The sequence below is a fragment of the Manduca sexta genome, chromosome 11 (genome assembly GCF_014839805.1).
Source record: "Manduca sexta isolate Smith_Timp_Sample1 chromosome 11, JHU_Msex_v1.0, whole genome shotgun sequence".
Taxonomy (NCBI): domain Eukaryota; kingdom Metazoa; phylum Arthropoda; class Insecta; order Lepidoptera; family Sphingidae; genus Manduca; species Manduca sexta.
Genome location: NC_051125.1, coordinates 7309721 through 7330946, shown reverse-complemented (window position 1 = coordinate 7330946; position 21226 = coordinate 7309721). Strand labels below are relative to the sequence as shown.

At 34.3% G+C, this 21226-nt stretch overlaps 2 protein-coding genes across 2 annotated transcripts; both read right to left on the bottom strand.

The window, feature by feature from the left end:
- Positions 1–212: 212 nt before the first annotated feature.
- Positions 213–13865, bottom strand: LOC115443565 (serine protease nudel-like). The gene is made up of 10 exons (XM_037437679.1): positions 13627–13865; positions 12999–13272; positions 12428–12526; positions 11586–11779; positions 10949–11050; positions 3298–3528; positions 2639–2906; positions 1533–1631; positions 892–1091; positions 213–393 (listed from the first exon to the last, which is right to left on the bottom strand). The coding sequence occupies exons 1-10, from the start codon at positions 13825–13827 to the stop codon at positions 289–291; spliced, it is 1773 nt and encodes a 590-aa protein (XP_037293576.1). The 5' UTR covers positions 13828–13865; the 3' UTR covers positions 213–288.
- Positions 13866–17327: 3462 nt separating this feature from the next.
- On the bottom strand, positions 17328–19943 carry LOC115443566 (brachyurin-like). Its single transcript, XM_030169020.2, has 5 exons — positions 19690–19943; positions 19128–19401; positions 18840–18938; positions 18388–18581; positions 17328–17512 (listed from the first exon to the last, which is right to left on the bottom strand). Exons 1-5 carry the CDS (start codon positions 19891–19893, stop codon positions 17405–17407), a joined length of 879 nt encoding a protein of 292 aa, XP_030024880.2. The 5' UTR covers positions 19894–19943; the 3' UTR covers positions 17328–17404.
- Positions 19944–21226: the final 1283 nt, after the last annotated feature.

Below are 21226 nucleotides of genomic sequence, written 5' to 3'. Positions count from 1 at the left end.
ATACACTTTACTCGGCTTAATACATTTCCCCTGGCTTTCTAAAAAGTAACTAAGTAAAGTGATTTGCCTGTACATATATGTGTACATTATAGGAAGATATAATTTATCTTTCGCCATTACCTATATTCTTGTGATAGTGTGTGATAAGAACGTATTAGAAAACTAATAGAGCATATTGTTTTTTTACTTTACATAAAATAATAAAATCAGAATAAGATTTTCAGAATAAATATTTAATAAATTTTTGTTTCTGGTTATAAACTTCGTGTCATACTTTTTCTTTCAGATTTACATATTTCTTCTGATCCAGTCATTGAAAGAGGTGATCCTGGCGTAGACAGCGGGGAAGCCTACCTGGCAACCATCACGGTGACCGAAGGATGTCGCGCCGATCTATTACGTGAGAAATATAAATTGTATGATGTGATCAAGTAAACTTCGTTATTAAGTATATTAAAATATAAATAACTGCGCCACATTCACCAATACAATTTTACTCAAGTCTAAATGGATACGACAGTTAAATACCATATAAATTGTACAAAAATCCTGCTTTAGGAAACAAAGCAATGACTGACAGAGAAATATTAGAACTTAAATAATTAATTTATTTTAAGATTTGACTTCTTCATCCACTGAGCAGTTATAACTAGAATAGCTTACGAAACCATTTTGCCCTAACCCCAGGCACTATGGCTCTTGTAACTGAGGATCAATGGCACCCATTTTATGACATCGAGCAGTAAAACTTGCTGAGATTCTAGGACCACTCATTCGTTTTTAACTCACGAAGAAATTATTTAAATAGAAAGACAGGGAGAAGAAGATCTTTCTACTATGTAAAATAGTTAGCTAAATTAGTCTGCTGTTATTATAAGACATGGCACGTACCAATAGCGGCCTGTTGTTTCTGGTGACGACAAGGGGACCACCAGAGTCTCCCTGGCAGGTGCTGCGGCCACCGGCGCCGCTGGTGCAGACGTTAGTGGAGTGCACGAAGGGACCAATGCCCTGGGTGCGCGAGCACACGTTGTTAGCGATCACATCAAGGGTAACGTGGTGGAGAGCCTGGCTGGTGGAGATAGACTGACCTGTAATGTTACATAATATTAAAATATAATATATGATAAATAGTATGGTGATGATTACCTACAAATTAAAGTTCTGGAGGTCCTTCTCACTAAGAAAATAATATTTTTGTCCAAGAAACATAATAATATGCTGACAAAATAAAAATTGAACACAGAAATAGAATATATAATAAACGAACATCGATCACGACTGGACACAATATTATGTCTTCCGTCGTGTACGGGGTACCGATAAATGTTTTATTTATACTGATAGATGTCATTAACTACTTTCTGAAGTAGATCTTCTAGCTCGATGTTCATTGGCATGAAAAAGGTAACTGAAAAACTCATAGAAAAATATTTTTTCAAATCTTTGATTTTGTTTGAAACTGTTGAATTTCGCGTTTAGGTTTTAGTCATTATTTTCACTAAATATTAAGGAATATTAATATAGATTACCGTCTCTAGTACGACCAAAACCAGAAGCTATGGCTCTCTGGCCAGCGAAGTTCTCGTTCAGTTGACCACCAGAAGGCAGGGCAATGGTTTGAATGTTGTCTGTAAATTAATAAAACAATATTATGTTCGCGATTATTTTTTCATCATTTGGGGGTAGCAACCTGAAGCTTGCCGTTTAGCGTATAACCGTGAGTAATCTCTAGATCATAACTGCGGTTAGATAATTTTGTTGTTTAGAGTTGCTAATAGATTCTGATATCAGGTGGTCTTTTGAATGCTTCATTATGAAACAGTGGTTAATGATTTATTAATTCAAGAGTTGAGCATTCCTTTTCTTTTGTAGAATCTCAAATTTGCATGAATGTTTCCCATTACATAAATAAATAATACTAAAGACACTAAAAAGTTATAATTTTAGAACTCTGCATATTACATTATAAGATGTACCTATTAAATGTCTCGTGATCGTTATGCTAATGCGTTCATTCACAAGACTAAATAGCCAATATTTAGCATATTATACGGTTCGATTAGAAGTATATTGGTACATATCATCGTTAGAATCTTACCACATTCTATCGAATCTATCGAAGTGCCTGAATATTTTGTGGTAGCAACTTTTTTATATTAAAATGGTATTAAAGTCCTATTCGTAAAAGATCGAAAATAGATACAATTTACTCAGTGCTAAATGATTTTGTAAGGGAAATTTTAAGTTGTTGAATGAATAAGTTGTATGCCCAGAGGTTTGTTACAAATAATATTAAACTAAAAACCAAGATATATTGTAACAGGACCATTGAATTTAAATTCATCAATGTTCATTTTAACTATTATGGTTTTGTAACACCAAAAAAAGCTGGTGATTTCAACAGATTTTTCCTATACTACGCATATGTGTACAATATATGCATATTTGTATTACGTAATTATAGTTATATAAAATCCATAGAATCTTTTCAGGTTTATTTAATTTACTCGAATATCAGAATGAGTTAGCCAACGCTACTGAGCCGTGTCAGTTCCGGAAGGTCACCCATTTTGATGTCACGCGGATTAAACCAGTTACTGGTTTTTGTAAGCATATAATAATAAGAAATTCTTACTGTTAAGTCCAACGTTCTGTGGGAGTCGAATCATAGCGACATCGTTTCTGACAATACGCGGCTGCCAACTTCCGTGCATGACAATATCCCTTGTGTTTATTCTCACTCCACCGGAGAAAACTCGGATAGATCCAAGAACGACAGTAAAGCTCTGGGCCTGGTTCTCGCCATCCCACCAGCAGTGAGCGGCGGTCAGGACTCTACGGTTGGTGAGGAGGGAACCTCCGCAAATAGCTTGTCCTCTAGGTAGGTGGATAACAATACCGGCCTAAAATCAATAGAAGAAAATATGACATAAAACGTAAAACGATGTTGCACGTTTTCTCGTCTTATGTTATGGAGATACAGATTTGATACAAGATATAGTATAATTTTAAGACTTCTACCAGTACTTTGCCGAAGCAATTTTGCAAGAAGTATAGTGGAGGTTTTAGATTATACCTTTTATGCTAATCGATCCGTTTGTCCATTCGCGATACTTTTAGCGTTATAAATCAGTAAAATCTCTTTTCTTCGCTTATGTGCAAATCAATTGTGTAAAAGCGATAAACTATTCTCTTTATTTAGGGCAGGTATTATTAATTTTGCTAATTAAGTTGCAATTTAAATTGTTATGCCAATTACAAGATACCAAAGGTGGAATATTTAGATACACAAACCTGGTATGGGAATTGTCCAAGGCTAGCTGCAGATCCTCCAACGATTCTGGAGCCACCAGCTAATTCGGCTTCTTCGGCTTCACGAATTTCGTTCGCACGAGGAATTCCGTATTTTTCAAGGTATCCAAAAGCGGTGACGTCTTCAAGACCATCCTCGTAGTCAATGCTTCTGCCGGTGGCGACGGCAGCTAAAGCCAATAGAGCTAACACTGCCAGTTTCATGTTGCCCGTTTACGAATTCCGATGTGGTCCCCACAATAGTCCATTTGAATATTTATACCTTATCGTTTGGGGGACGCAAATCAGTTTAAGCCGATAACCTTAACGAGATAACGGGTCTGAGTTTTTCATTTGATAGAGATTAATCTTAATCCATGTTAAATGGATTTACTTTATAATTGATTATATTTTCACTCTTAAAATCGGCTACAATTAGATGTTAAGATGTGAAGGAGTAAATCTTTCGACTGTATTATTTTAATTTCATCATGTCAGCTGGTAATGTTTATATACTTTTAATTACTGCCTATTTTTATTGTACATATATTCCTTATTTACGTCCTTGGGAGAACTTTAATGATGTGGTTCACCCATGCAGTTAATGGATTGCCTACTTTTATTCCCATTTTTTAAAGGTTACACAGACATGCCATAGCTATCACGTTGTTTTTTTTTATTCTAAATTATGACTTGATTGAGTGCGTGTAAATTTAGTTTTTTTTTGTATTGAGCCTCCATTTGTTAATCTGATGCCAGTTGTCTTATTCAGCTACTTCGGTCTTTTGGGAGAACACTTTGGGCGTTTGCAACCATTTACTGAATGATCACGCTCAGGGCAACTCACTAACTCATTACAAACCTCTGCTTAGGACGACCATTAGGAGAGGATGGAGACACCAACGATTAAGGCATGATATTGAAACTATCTATCCATTGCTGTATCAGACGGCATGCGGGACGCAAGTCTTAGAAAGATCGGGAGGGCCATATGCAAAGAGATCCTGATGATCGGGATTTTGGCATCCTTGTGGAAAACTTTGATTACAAAAAAGTATTTGCATTCGTTAAAGCTGTGTTGAGCGTCTGGGAGGGATCACAGGATGGTTTAGGGGTATTTACGAGATTATGTGTGTATTGTGTATCAATTAGGTTGCTTTAATAGTGAACGTAAGCATCGAGATGATAAAATTTGAATTGTAAAGGTATGTGAAGTCTACCACTCCGCAATAGAGCAGCGTGGTGGACTTAGGCCTAACCCATCTTAGTAGCAGAGGAGGCCCGTGCCCAGCTGGGACAGTATATAATACAGCTCGCTACCTATCACATCATAAGACGGAGTACACACCTAGGAAAGGAGGTGCACCAGTTGCGCCTCTGCTTACCCCTTTGGGATAGAAGGCGTCAGGATATACACACACAAGTATGGTGTCTTATAACGTAAACAATTAGGATTCATGGGTAGGTATAGGCTCATCCTCGAAGGAGGTGCAAAGTCAACCACATTTTATATTCGTCTACATCGTATGTTTAAGGCGATACCCCAAGGTCCATTTTCATACATTTTGTTTCGGCTTTAATCTGGGTAACTAAACAAGTATTGGCAAGTAAAGAATTTAAATTCACGTCTAATTAGTGATTAGTTCTCGCAGTTGAAGAAAAATGTAAAAATAATTAATAATCATGGATATTTCTGCCTTTAAAATTTCGTCATATTAAATTTTAAAGGCCGAAATATCCATGATTATTAATTATTTTTACGTTTTTCTTTCAACTGCGAGAACTAATCACTAACTAGACGTGAATTTAAATTCTTTACTTGCCAATACTTGTTTAGTTACCCAGATTAAAGCCGAAACAAAATGTATGAAAATGGACCTTGAGGTATCGCCTTAATGTGATAGTATGCTAGTTGGAGAAGTTAAAATAGCAGACATTATCATTTGACGACAAGTTTCAAGATCAAGTTGATACTTGATAGGAATTAATTGTATGATTCTGTTGCAAGATTCGAACTGCACATACTTATATACATACATACAAGCATTGCAAGTTAAATAGAAGCTTGTAAAATACCAGTAGCTGCAATGTTGCCACTATATTTAGGGCTGCCATACAGATTGGTGATAGCTGCATATTGGCAAGTTTAAGATGATCTTGCGACCATTTCGCTGTGGAGTTTATGGTACTTTAGCCCTACACCACGTGTCACGTCCACAAGTGATGATGCCATGAGTAAACAAATCGCGATTTTTGCAAGGTAAATGTCTTAGGTATGAATAGGAAAGTATGGCGGGATACAATTATAATTGCATTATAAATGGTTGGGTTTATTATAATAATTAGGGTATAATATTTGTTTAATATTTCCAAATTTAAGTGTACATTGTGTTTGTATCAAAACATCGATTATATCGTTAATGAGTATAGTATATACTATATAATATTATAATGTATTTAAATTGAGATATAAATAAAATGTTTTATGTATTGTTTAGTACTTGGTACCTACCTACCTACCTATTTACAACAATATATATATCGAACGTTTCGAAAACTTTGCAGCCTTCATGGCCACGGGGGGTCATGAAGGCTGCACAGACTTCGAAACGTTGGGAGGAAAGGTAAAATATTAAAACCGCGATAAAATCCGAAAAATAGTTTAATTTTAATGTCTAACATACGCGTAAACATAAGAAATCATTAAATATAAAAATATAAATAAAATAATAAGACCTAGTTGCCTCTATATAATAGTTAATATAGAATATGTCACATAGAACCAACGTGCTCGGCGCCCTACTCCTATGGAGTTCGGTAGCGTCGCGTCACCGTCACGCTCCGTCCACTGTTTGACAAAACTTTATACATTCTGTCAATAATTTCAATCGTCGATAAGCTGAAATATTAAATTGTTTTTTAAGGTTTTTACTGATTTTCGGTAGTAATTAAAGATAATTTTATTTAAATATTTAATTAAACTATTTGGTCATCACAAAACCTGCGTGCTGTTTGTTGGGTTAAGGAAAAACTTTGCTGGCGATTGTACTTCTATTAAGCCATATTATCATAATTACTTATCTAGCAAACTAAGACTTATTAATATAATAATATAATTAATTGTTGGTATATCTCGGTTGATGAATTTAATTTTGTAATCATCTTTTAGATAACTTTAATTCATACACACCTGGGGATTATAAATAATTTGGTAGATATTTTTATATGCTAAAATATAAAAATACCTACCTACTTACTCATATGTATAACGCACCCATTTTAGATTTATAAAAGTGGCATAGTTTCGTTTGTTATATAACCGTTTTTTTCTTTAGTTGCATCGGTCCCTTTATATTTTTTAAACTCACGCCAGAATGGCTAGCTAATTCGTCACTTTATTTTGTTATTTTACTTAGAGATAACAAAGTTGTTTGTTGTTTTATTTGCAAATCTCAGATAGTCTACCCTGGTGATCACATATGTAAGGATGTACATTGTACACAGCAGCTATAGAGCGCAATACACGTTCTCAGAAGAAAGTTCAATCATATCACCTGTAATTCCTCCTGCCTGAACTGACAGAGATCGTTTTTCCATGAAATTGTGCGCTCTGAAATAGGGTACCGGACTCATTTTTGTTCTTTACTATTATCAAATATTTACATAATATAAATTATAACACAGAAGGAATTATTAAAATCCGGTAAGAAATCAACAAGTTATAAGAAATTTAATTTCGGTGGAAGGGGTAATTAACAAGAAACAGAAAAGAGACGAAATACCCACATGTGACGTCATCGGGAATTACGATGCGTGCGAAAGAAAGAGATGAAGCGATATCCCCACATCGCGCCCACTTCTGCACACTACAATGTTTTAAATATGAATTACTCGCTCATTTTTTAACCAATTTTTATGCAGTTTTCGCAGGTGTGCTTCTTTTTCGTATTATTAACCATTACATATAGAATAATGTACAAAATCAAGCATAGGCCGGTCCCCTATTTATTGCCTCCCATAGTGTTTCTTCGGCGTTACATCTTGTACATTAAAATTAAACATTACTAAATATTAATTAAAATTTATATATTTTCTACTATAATTATTATAGTACATTATATAACATATATAATTTATTATAATTATTATATTATTAAGCGGCGATAGCCTAGTTGGTTGTGGAACAGACTGCCGAGACGAATGTCCGCAGGTTCAAATCCCAAGGGCACACACCTCTGACTTTTCTAAAAAATTATGCGTGTATTCTTTGTGAATTATCGTTTGCTTTAATGGTGAAGGAAAACATCTTGAGGAAAACTGCATACTTTAGAAATTATCTAATAGGAATTTTCGAGGGTGGCCAGCGTGGTGGACTAAGGCCTATTTCCTCTCATTAGTAGAGGCCCGTGCCCAGCAGTGGGACTGTATATAATACAGGGCTGATATTATTATTATATTATAATCAATTCGACTATTCGAATTCTATTCTAAATCTATTCGAAATATTTTATGTAAAATATATTGTCAAGGGTTTATTGAGACGTTTTCATTGTTAAAATGTTTTTATTAAATCTTATTTCAAGCCAATTTATAATTTATAGACGGGCTACATTAGGACACTTAAACTTCTTTCTTGTTATGGCTGAAAGAAGTGATAGTCCATATGATTCAGTTGATGATACAATCAATGAGTACGCACGACCTAACGCTGTTGCATTGATTTGCGAACTCAAAAAATCTAGCTTTATATTTTTAGGGGTAAAAAATAGCGTACAGCACTCAGGTATAGTAGTTTCTAAGATTGCGTTCAAAGAATCAATCAAAAAACTCTAGCTTTATATTATATTAAATTGTTGTAATATGCTGATGCCGCAAAGTACTTATTTGACTTAGTGAGGTAAGTCGTGTAACTTAACTATATAAACCCTATAAAATCTCGGTCAGAAATTCTGTCTTTAATCTGTTTCAGGACCATTTCACATTTGTCGAGAGTGAGATCTGACGGTGCCCTGAGCAAAACGGTGCGCTAACCGTTTGATTTTTCGAAATTTTTGATACCAAAATTTTTAATACTTTATTTAATTATTTAAGGACCTCCAACGAAAGGTACACCACACATATTAAAAACAATGTTGTAGCATTTTCACAATTAATAGGGTGACATACTTCTTCAATAATAGGAGACCATCGCGTGCAGATATGAAAAAAACAACTTCAATGTGTTATCTTTAGTTTGGTTGTGTAATTTCTGTTTTAATGTGAATATTGATTCAATAATTTCACAATGAAAATGGGAATAAAACTGCTGGTTCCGTATATTTTCTCCTAAAATACACACTATTTGAATTTGCAACCAATAACATTAGATAGACAATTTAATAAGGAATATTTTAATAGATCAAAATTGTAAAAAAAAAACATAATATTGATTTTTAGACAAATTATTCGTAACTCTGCGTATTTCCACCTGTAGCTAATGCGCCATAAATTTATGGGTCGAATTTTCTCGGCCGTTTGCTTGAGGGAACGCCTTGAGAATATTTAAAATTATGTTTTACAAACCTATGGCTTGTAAATTTAGGAGCTTGGATTTTCAATATAAATTTGTATAAAAAGTAACACTTATGTTATCATTAATTGATTATCAATATTACTAGTTGATATAAGGTACGTTAAACGAGAAATCGATTTGCAAAGATAATGAAAAAGTCATTCCTTTCAAATAAATTGTTTGACTGCATTTTTTGTTTCAATGTCGAAATTCTCAAGTATCTGAATATTTGTTTTTATTCTCTATAACGAAACGAGGAAGCCGTTTGATTGATGATTGATACGACTCCCTTAAAATAATAGCAATATGAAGTCAGCAATATCGACACTACGAAAAACTAGTCCTTCAGAAATGTTCTATGTTTAGCACTGTATAAGCGGCGATAGCTTAGTTGGGTGTGGAACGGACTGCCAAGACGAATGTCGGCAGGTGCAAATCCTATGGGCACCTCTGACTTCTAAAATCATGTGCGTATTATTTGTGAATTTATCGTTCGCTTTAACGGTGAAGGAAAACATCGTGAGGAAACCTGCACATCTGAGAAGTTCTCTTTAGGAATTTCAAAGGTGTGTGAAGTCTACCAATCCGCACTAGGCCAGCGTGGTGGACTAAGGCCTAATCCCTCTCAGTAGTAGAGGAGGCCCGTGCTCAGCAGTGGGCAAGTATATAATACAGGGCTGATATTATTATTATTATTATAGCACTGTAGGCGGTTTCTTTGACCAAGAACGAACCAAGTTAGAATATCGTCATCGGGAAAGGTAAGATTGCATTGCGGCTGCTTCAATTTCCTCACACGTCCCATAATGACGTCTTCGTTCATAAATTAAAATATAAAAGAAGTGATATCCGAGTTTTTCTCAGCAGTATCAGGCCGGAGTTTGGAATTTGTGCCCGATATGGCGATAGGCTCGCCCTCTATTAGGTAATGCGACGGAAGACACATGGCAAAAAGTCGATGCCCCGCTTGCTCCTCTCCCTACCCCTTCGGGTTAAAAAAGCGTGAATGTGTGTGTGTGTGTGTGTGTGTGTGTGTGTGTTTATGTGTGTGTGTGGGGGGGGGGAGGGAACAATCAAGGCGAAAATACAGTATCTTGGTTTTCTAAAGACTAACCCTTTGGGGATAAAGACGTGATGTGAGTGTGTGGGCCTAAATAAATTTGTAAAAAAAATACTCGAATTTGCACATTATGTTGAACCGTGAGTCTTGTCGGCCCGCGAATATATTATTTAGTCACTTATAGTACGGAGCCATGTAAACGGAGTATTCATGGAACGCATCGCAAGTTCTAAGAAGGAAACTAAGCGTATAATTTTATATTTCTTAATATTATTAACATGGGACTGTTTTATTATAGAAGCGCGGACCACAACAATTTGGATTCCCTAAACTGATCACTACTGTCGGGTAAGATGAGTCTTTTACCGCTGTTATTAACATACTATATTCAACAATAACGTTGACGTGTCATGTAGATATTTAGTTTGCTAAAACTGGGCATGGCTCGCAGAATTGTCATTACTCAATACATTACCTCAATGACTTTTTCAGTATTCAGTAAGTTATCACGTCAATGATGGGACGTAGGCTGGCATAATTATGTCGACTGGCGAGGAATAGCCATCTCTCGTCAGAAGATACTCTACCTGACTTCAACTCGACTTGCCATCACATGCACTGCGGCTATATTTCCATGACCATATAAAAATGAATACCCAGATATGCCATAAATATCTCGAGATTTCATATTGCGCTTTCATAGTACAGGTGGCGTAGGATCGAGTGAGTTATCTAATATAAGTGATTACTGCCATCCTTAAACGTTTACAACAGTAGAGGAATCAATGTGTTGCCGGTATACAAATAGGAAAGAAAATATGTATTTATTATAAGTTAACTATACTAAAAGAAAGGTTTAACATTTTTTCAACTTGTAGTCAAAACAATGATGTGTATTTATTTCTGGTATAAGGTATGAATCTGATGTTGATTAAAATAATAAATGGTAAGAAAAACCGACTAACTTCATTAAAATAAAACATACATTAGTCGTAAATAATTATATTTTGTGTTGTTTTTGCAACAGAGACATCGAGAGTTTACAGGTGCTGTTCGATGAAAGGCATGAAAGAAGTCACACGGGCGTAAGACGATGGCAAGTTCATTTGGCATCCAAAGGCTGAACCGAATGATGTCACACCGATCTGAAAAAAAAGTTTATTGTGAAATAAAAGAAATCATAAAACTGATTATATCACTTACGTTGCAAAGCTAATCCGTAGAATAATTCACAATAAGTACTTACATAAAGATACACAAATATTTGCAATTGTTTTTATAGATTTGGATTGAATAATTTTTCGTGATAAAGGTAAATGGATTTATTCTATAGAATATAGGAAACTTTCCCTACAGTGATACGCAATAAGAAGAAAGTCTTATGTAGTACATAATTATAATCAGCTGGGTGCCAAGCTATTGAATGTCCTAATCTAGGTAAAAATAATATTAGCTAATCATTATATAAATGTAATTTCTTCCGTTGCTGAAATTAAAGCAACTTTTCATTTCAGCGTCATTTGACAACTGTGTTAAAAAGTAATCCGTAATTTTCCAATGGGGTTTACGAGATTCATTTAAAATATTATCAATTTTGACAAAAGGTAATACCTACATCTAGATGCTATATTATTTAGGTACCTAGAGATTCAAGGCGAAGTAAAATCATAATAATCTTACCAAGATACGTCTGTTGTTCCTTGTGACAACAAGAGGACCACCAGAGTCACCACCGCAAGTACCGACACCACCAATACCACTGGTGCAGATGTTGGAAGGTTGAATGATCAAGGGGAAGGCAGTAGAGCAAATGCCGTTGGTGATTACATTCAAGCTCACGTGGCTCAAAAACTGAGACGGTAAAATGTTACCATCTGAAAAAATAGACGGTTTAAAATGTACACAATCATACAACTTACTAAGATATTTTCATATAAAAACTCAACATAAGTACATATTCATATTTTTAACCCATATAGCATCGGAATGTTTGCCGGAAAACATGACAGCTACATGACATTAAGGTGTGTCACGGGAATATAACCTTAAATACTACATAATAAGGTTATTTTTCCGTGACCCGCGTAATGTCATGTAGCTGTTATGTTTGCCGGCAAACATTCCGATGCTTTAACGCTATGCAAATATGTGTTACTAATATTTTTGCACACCAGAAACGTCATAATATGAAAAGGAATATTTTTATCTAGTTTCTAAACTTTATAACCATTGTAAAACTTTGTGAGAACGATTGAAACCTTCCAGGAGCTCATAGTTGATAACCCAGTACTAGAGTATGAGATTTTTTTAATGATAATAGCATATATTTTTGAACGTAGGGGCAATTTTTCAATACTTTAGAAAACGGTTTTCATCAAATCAATTTAATCTGCCTGGATATTGATTTGGTCATGTTGTATTCTACGAACAACTTTGATCTGATGGTTGAAAATTCATCCTTCAAGTCAGAAGTACGTCTGTCGTTGAACTACTTTTATTATAATCGTAGTTTTAACACTCACTGTCGGAAGTCAGTCCAAATCCAGAAGCGATAGCAGATGAACCCACAAAGTCTTCATTAAGCTCAGGTCCAGAAGGCAGGGCAACGGGGCCGATGGTGTCTGGAAAGGTAATATTAAAATATAAGGTTATAATTGTATTTTTTTGATTTGCCGTCAGGTGAGATCTCACACTCTCTTACGCCCTTTTCAACTATTACGCACTATTTAAGCATATTTCAGACACGATTTGGTTTCGTTTTTACGACTAAGCCTGCGTAACGTAAAATTTTCTGAGGGATCAAATCCCCAGTAAATCCCATACCCGACTTGGGAGTTCAACCCAGATTCTAGAGGTCCACAATTTGGATATGCTAACATAAATTATAGTGATACTCAATACCTATGGCGATGAATTCGGTAATTAAATGTTAAAAATAAATTTCCTTGCACTTAAGTGCATGTACGACGCAGGGTAAAAACACATTAAGAGAGTGAAATTGAAGGAAAATTAAAATATAACGGACAAATTTTAAAGTGAGTGTCAAAAATTTATTATTGTTTACATAGTATATAATAAAAAATATTGACTCACTTGAGAAGCTAACAGAAGAAGGTAGATAGATCATAGCAATGTCGTTGCGGGCCAGCCTTGGGATCCAGTTAGGGTGCATAGCAATAACGCTGGTCTCCAGTCTGGTACCGCCAGTGAAAAGAGTGACGGAGCCAAGGACTACAGTAATCCGCCATCCCTGGTTTATACCGTCCCACCAGCAGTGAGCAGCGGTTACTACTCTGTTAGGGCTGAGAAGCGAGCCACCACATACACCCCTGGCCGTGAGTCCAATGATGTCAATAATAAGTCCCGCCTGAAATTATAGAGGAATTTAATATGTATACTACAATTTGTAAAGCTATGAACGATATACTCATTCATTTAAAAAATAAGACGAAGACGAAGAGGATGTAAATGTTAAATGAATTAAATGCTAATAATGCTTATAGTTTTGCCGTTTTACTTATCCAGACGGCCGAAAAGGTATAGAAAATAATCTTGTTTTCCAATAATGGGATTTTTTATAAGAGCGCACAATACACAATGTGAAAAAGTAATCTCGGGGACTACATTATCAAACTAACATACTCAACATTATCATGTAGTAAAAAAATGACAATTAAAATTATAAAACAAAAACTTCGAATTACAATATTTTTATACTGACCTGGTATTCATATTGTCCGAGGGCAGCTGGGACACCTCCTACAATCCTTGATTGGACTTCAGCTGTCTCCTCAGCTTTACGTCTACTTTCAGCCGCTGGGATACCATATTTCTGCAGATAACCATACGCAGTGTTGCCATCGAACGTGTCGTCTGCGCAGGCCAAAGCCGCGAGGAATAAAATTGCAACCCAGGACTTCATTCCGGTGGATCCCTAGACTAGAAACTATCACAAATGGTCTGGAACATTAATTTATAAGGTCAAGATAAGTGATTAATTTCTGACGTATTGCCCAATTTTTGATAACGATTGAAGACAAGGTGAGCGTGGTGATTTTAATCATGGTTGTGTAAGATCCGGCGGGATTAATAATTAGGTAGGTATTAGTCTCAGCCTTTGAATACCGTACACAGATATCGTTTGAAAGAATTGGCTATGATTTACAGAATCCATTAATTATTTCATGAAGTCATCAATAATACGAAACGATTATTTCTACCTTCAATACAGAAGCATAGTAACTTGGTGCTAATTCAAAAATTATTTCTGAAAATGGGGCGCTCGTTATTATTATATAATTTTCTTATTATTATTATAGGAAAATTTGCACTATCACTGAGTCCTTTTATGAAAACCTAACTTAGAAACCGATTATACTTTACGCATTAAATATGCTCACACATACACGCATTTAATGGAATCTCTAAGCAATTTTATAAGCGACATATTCTGATGGATAATTGTTTATTTGGTTATATTGAAACACCACAAGAATGGCTGTACAATTCGTGCTCCGGCACTGATTCAAATGAGTATTTTACTAAGTTTATAAAGATGTTGAAGGTTCGAATATTCAACGAAGCAATATTAGGTTATACATGCAATCATGAATCTATAATCCATATAAATAAAATGAATCACCGAAATTTTTGTACGCACATAACTTCCAAACGACTGTACCAAATTACATAATTTCTTTTAAGTGTTCGTTATTGTCAGGAGAAGGTAAGTATGAAAAAAGTTATAGCAACTATTTAGAAATCTAAGACAAGTGAGTGAGTGAATAAGACAGAAGAAAAAATATGGCGATACGAAGTTTGGCAGGTCAGCTAGAAATATATAAAGCTGAAGGGTTTGTTTGTTTGTACGCTTTATTCTTAAAACTACTAAATTTATGTTTAATTTTTTTTCATTAATAAGAAGCTACATTACTTCTGAGTGCTATAGTTTATCCCGGTAAAACTTTTACACGCGGGCGGAGACTTAGTATTTCAGTTAACTATATAAGAGTTTAATGCTTGAATAGTATCATTTGACCCTAATTATAAATATAATATAGATACATACCTAAAAAGTAATTCGTAAGATTTTTGGAGCTTGGTTATTTGATTGGTTACTTCTTTATTTGTGAGGCTAAAAAGAAAAATCAATAATAGGATAAATTTTCCTTGATGCAGAAAACCGAGTCACGAGAAGAAGGAATGGAATAAAATAACTTGTCTCGTGCTAATGTTTTTATTTGAATGTACAAAAAATACGATAAGTTGGAATGAATTGACGTTGAATTCATTCTTTATTGTTTCATAATGACATTAATGTAGACTATCAATTTAATTAAATTATTCGACTCTCTTTTGTGACTATAACAATAATAATGTGTATATGGATTATGTAATCTGAAATAAATTATATTATTACATATTATTATTATAATACTTACATTTTGTTACAAACACAATTTAAAAAGTGATTAAAACTGGATCCAATTATTTTTCTGATATACTTACCAGCCTTACACCAACTAACGAATGTTTGTTATTTCCCTTATCAATTAAAGGCACTCCTTCAACCAAAATGACGCACTTACCGTATTTTGTTCAATTTTAGAAGCTATCTATTCGAAATTTGTAATAAAAAAATATATATAATTTAATAAGCAAGGTAACGTGGTCAGTCAGGCGAAAGAAAAAGGGCGCGAAACTAAATATGCTGGCGCGCGGACCACTGCGTTGGCGATATACTTTTGCTTGCATTTTGCTTGGGATCGGATGGACGTTGGCAATCGTTGCATTTCAGTAGCTATATTTTTATGATCTTGCTTATTTGTAAGCTAATTTGTTTAAAATTGTCTTATTGTAAATTAGTTAAGTTTTTGTTTTATGTACTAAATGCTATGTTAATTCTTAGTGGTGATTTTCAAACAAATAAATGTTAAAATGGTAAATGTATCATATTTCTACGATATGTTAACTTTACGTTGTTTGATTGAAACTTATCATAATATGGTAATGTTTGATGAGTTTTATAATGAAATACCACTTAGTTTTTTGAATCTGTGCATCTTACCCTCTTCATCTCAAAAGTACATATAATTTGAATTTGCTACCAATATTTCGGTAGTGTAAAATTTACTAAAATATGTAAAACAGATTTTTAAAGCAATTATTCATAAATCTTTGCATATTTCTGCCCGTGAGGCCATTGTCCCACCACAGACTAGTCGACGCACTATCGATTATTTCGGAAGGAAAGAAAAAAATAATGCTCAAAACCATTTACTCGGTGAGGTGCCTTAAGTAAGGATTAACATTTCCTTTATACGCAGATAAATTATTTATCAGTAAGAGGTATTATTTTAATTAAACATTGTTTTTCATTATTCTTAATCGATAACAAATTAAAAACCACTTATCTTTTATTACTCACCACATTGAGATGTTGACCGGCGATCGTTTTCTTTCGTACAAAAAGTCGTAGCTCATAAAATATTCTCTATTACTTGCTAACACTTACCAAGAATTTATATGTTTTGTGGGTGTTTTTTGCACCGATATCGCCCAATATGGCAAAAGGCTCGACCCATCATATCATGGGACGGACTTTACTTAGTGATAATGGATGCACTAGTGTTGCCTCTTTATCAGCACTTCCTGGATAAAAGGTAAGATGGGTAGATGTGTATGCAAAAATATTCTCTATGTCTAAGTGGTATAATATAACTGTATATTTTATACTAGTATTATGATAACAAAACGCCAAAGCCGAAATTGACCACGCATCTTTCTCATCTTATAATTGTTTATTCCGATATAACAATTATCTAATTGTAGCTAGTGTAACGATTGGACATAATGAGACTTAACATCTCATGTCTCAGGATGGCGAGGGCGAGTGTTGGATGGTGTTTCTTTTGTTTATGCTCGTCTCGTCTTTGAAAGAAAGAAAAACTCGTATCTTACATTTTGCTTTTTATGTATATTTATACTTATACTATAGAAGCGAAAGTTCGTGAAAAATATGTTTGAATGTTTGTTAGAAGTAATCGCAGCTACATCTGAGCGGATTTGGATGAAATTTGACTCACATGGAGACCATATTTTAATTTAACACATAGGCTTCTTTTCTACTTTGCTCTCATGGTAAATTATAGACTTTTTAATTTCTAACCCTAATTTTTAAATAGGGTTGCGGTGGTGTCTTACAGTGGATGCTATGAATCGGTCCAGTATTTTAGGGGCGAACGTGGCCTAAAAGGATTTTACCGCAGAAACCCATAGCAACATCTATTAATATTATAATAAATTTGGAAATACTCCTTTATTACCAAGTTCTTTCGTAGGTACCTTTGGCGCATACTATTAGGAAGAATTATAACTTTGTATTTTTGGGATAAAAAGAAAGACAAAGAAATAATAATCATGTAAGGTAAAAATGTTAAAAAAAAAACATTTTTTTTATTTAATGTTAATATTATATTCCTTTTTCCACTACCCAACATTTAATGCATGTGTTGTTTGATGAAGGCAATAAAGGAAGTGACACGTGCGTAGGAAGACGGCAATATGGACTCGCAACCCAGAGCTGAACCGAATGACGTCACGCCGATCTGAAATCAAGAGAAAATTTATTAACTCCAAGTTTTCACACCATATAAACATCACAACAATTATAATTAAATATAAATTTATTTTTATATATTTATTTGTATTATTTAACTCTTTCAGAACTTATAACTAACAAATCCAGAATGTTAAATGTCTGTAATCGGATAACCTTATAATAGCTTTTAGTCTATTATTGATGTAGTAAGTATTTAACATCACATTGAATAGACATTGTAATAAATAATTACTAGGTAATATTGCGTAATTTAGTTCATAAGCTTAGATATTTTTCATTATTATTTTGTTGATTATTTTATTAGATTTGACGTAGAAATGCGCATGATGAGGAAGTAAGTAAGTAAAAGATAATAACTAAGTGATATGCCCATAATTATATAACATGATGTTTTTATTATAGTAGATAATATGAATACACACATACGCTCACGCCTTTAATCCCCGATCGGGTAGGCAGATGGAACTAGTGCATTCATTTTCTAATGTGTGTATTCCGTCCCATGATGTGACGGGGGCGAGGTCATCGCAATATCGGGTACAAATTATAGATTCTGGTCTGATGCTGACTAGAAAATTTTATATTACGACCTGACCCGGGGATCAAACCCGAGACCTCAGCACTGTAGTCGGATGAAAATACAACTACGTCACCGACGCAGTCATAGAATGAATAATGAACATAATTTTGCGCAAATACAGATACCGATGGTAATCAATACCTATTATTTAACAATGATTCATATACTTTTACTGTAAACTTGCCCTGTTAGTTTAATTAGGTGATATTAATCTGACACAAGGGATTTGTACGATAAAATTGATGATAAATACGGCTTTTGAGAATAAAAGTGTCCCTTACCAAGATCCGTCTGCCGTTTCTGTTGGCGACAAGCGGGCCACCAGAATCGCCATGACAAGTACCGATTCCACCAAGACCGCTGGTGCAGATATTAGTGGGCTGCACGATAAGGGGGAACGCGGCGGAGCAGATGTTGTTGGAGATCACGTTCACGGAAACTTGGCTAAGGCTCTGGCTAGGTAAGATATCGCCACCTGAAAATAGCAAGTGCAAAATTCTTTAGACTTTACAAACAAATTAGTTCTTTTTTCAATTTACAAAATATATTTTTATAGATGCATTTTTGTGTGGCGTACATTTTATATTGTCATTGTATGTATTACTTCTTGTTTTTAATGGATTATGTTCTTCGTATATTTTATCTGCTATTAATTGAACAATAATAATTACTTTATTTTTTAAAGCTATGTAAGTAAGTTTGTCGTAAAATATATATTTGTTAATAAACCAACCATCAGAAGTAAGTCCAAATCCAGATGCGACAGCGCGGACACCAACAAATTCTTCTTGAAGCTCTGGTCCGTCAGGCAGTGCAATAGGGCCGATATACCCTGGAAAGAAAAAATACATATAATTTTTTTGTTATGCAATTAAGGTAGCCTTTGGCCTGGCAATACAGAACTATTAAAAATTTATAAATTTCAAATATAAACAACAATAAATATATTATTAACATTGAGTTAGAAGCAATGGGTATTTTAATGGGTCATCATACCATAATATATATTACCAAAACTTACTTGAATAAGTAACAGAGTTAGGAATGTAGATCATAGCGATGTCATTGCGCGCTAGTCTTGGAGTCCAGTTAGGGTGCATAACCACGACACTGGTGTCAATTCTGGTGCCACCAGAGAAAAGGCGTACGGAACCAAGAACAACAGTGATCTTCCAGGCCTGGTGACGGCCGTCAAACCAGCAGTGGGCGGCGGTCACCAGTCTGTTAGGGCTGACGAGAGAAGCACCACAAACACCTGTGCCGTCTAATCCAATCAAGGAAATGAGGAGACCTGCCTGAAAAGAAATAAACATTGACTTAATTTTATGTTCAAAGAATGAATTGATTATACTACAAGAAAAAGCTAGAAGATTAGTTAGTTAAAGAAATATTAATATTAGAATGCTAAAACTTATTTCTTAGTATCTCCTGCGTCATATTAAAAACTCGTATACAAAAAATCGTTTTTTTAATCACCGATTTAGGCTGGGCATTTTAATGTTAATCATTACTAAGCATTTTATCAAGTAGGTAAAAACTTTTATCACTCTTTAAAGCAGTAACTAATCCAGTTTCTAACTAACCTGGTACTCCAATTGTCCGGGTACAGCATCTACGCCACCAATAATCCTTGATTCCTTTGAGGCTTTTTCTTCAGCTGCGCGAATCTTTTCAGCTCTGGGGATGCCATATCTCTCAAGGTATCCATACGCTGTATTACCATCCAAAGGAAGATCCTCAGCGAAGGCAACGCTCGCGAGGAATAAAATTGCTACAAATACCTTCATTCTCCTGACTAGTTGAGCAAGTAATAATATATTTAAAACTTCACCCAATATTTATACTCATACAAAACTAGATAATCTGTGGTAATTAATTTCACATGCATATTATATCTATATAATTTTGTAACAGAGTCGTCCGTTTTCTGCATTCTAGTATATTGAATATATTTTTGTCGTATATGCATGCCATTAGACATATTAAATCATTATTTAAAAAGGTTTTTGTTTATTTTATTATTTCCTTGCTGTGTGTAAGAGGGGTTCATTATGGTACCACGATATTCTACGTTTTATTTGATTTTGGGTGATAGATTTTATTTTTTTATGTATTATAATATTTTGTAGAAGAGACAATCTCTAAAATGGATACCGTAGATAATCTTTGAAAGACAAAATACAGTAGCTCGCAAGCAAAAAGTAAGACATGTTTTTCTACATCTCGGGATATTAGTGTTAATTATAATTCTTCGGATAAACACAGTCACGGGGAAAAGCTAATTATCATAATCATATTGTGACGTACTAACGTAATATGTAATTAAAAGATTAATTAATTGATGACTTTTATCACTTGGACCAGTGTTATATTGTTTTGTTAACGTCATTATTATCAGACAAATCAGTGTTTTCAATTATTACTGCATAGGTCACGATAAAAAACACTCCAATCAAACTTCGTGGTTCATATCTTTCTTCAATCGTTTTACTAAAATCGTTTAATTTCTAAAATAAAAGTTTAAGCTTAGTCTATATTTAGGAACTGTAACTTGAAAGAGTACCCCTAGCATTAAAAATTAATGCTATATGCAATGTATAAATTATACATTATCATATAGAAGTCATGTTGAGTCACTAAATGTTCAAGTGATTCTCGATTATCGTTTGATAATAAGTCAAGAAAGAGATTTGTTCTATTGCTTCCCATACAGTTTGATTTTACTCACTATGGTAACACGATTTATTATTTAAAGTATACACACACGCAATGCCTACGCGTGATTTCCTAACACGTAAATTAGTAAAAGTATACTTTAACAAAATTATAACGTTAAAGATACCATACAGCATAAATTCATGCTGGGAATGCGGTTTATTTATACAAAAGTTATTTTTTTTTTAAGATTTATTCATTACTACGCAACGAGAACATCGCTTGTCTGGTAGGTTTTATTTTTTTTTTACTTAAAACAAAAACAAGGTGCAGGACTTTAAATTACAAAGGAATAGGTGGAACTGTAGTGCCCTCGTCATCCTAAAACATAAGATGTTAAGTTTACTAATCCTCAGTTGTTACACTGTTATTAAAATGTCTGTCAAACCTAAGCACATTATTGCT

Coding starts and splice junctions, on each gene's coding strand:
- LOC115443565 (XM_037437679.1), bottom strand. CDS start 13,827: ATGAAGTCCTGGGTTGCAATTTTATTCCTCGCGGCTTTGGCCTGCGCA. Junction 2,907..3,297: donor TTGGACAATTCCCATACCAG/GTTTGTGTATCT, acceptor TATTGATTTTAG/GCCGGTATTGTTATCCACCT. Junction 394..891: donor GAAACAACAGGCCGCTATTG/GTACGTGCCATG, acceptor CTCACGTAATAG/ATCGGCGCGACATCCTTCGG.
- LOC115443566 (XM_030169020.2), bottom strand. CDS start 19,893: ATGAAGGTATTTGTAGCAATTTTATTCCTCGCGAGCGTTGCCTTCGCT. Junction 19,402..19,689: donor CCGGACAATTGGAGTACCAG/GTTAGTTAGAAA, acceptor ATTTCTTTTCAG/GCAGGTCTCCTCATTTCCTT. Junction 18,939..19,127: donor TAACTCTGTTACTTATTCAA/GTAAGTTTTGGT, acceptor TTTTCTTTCCAG/GGTATATCGGCCCTATTGCA.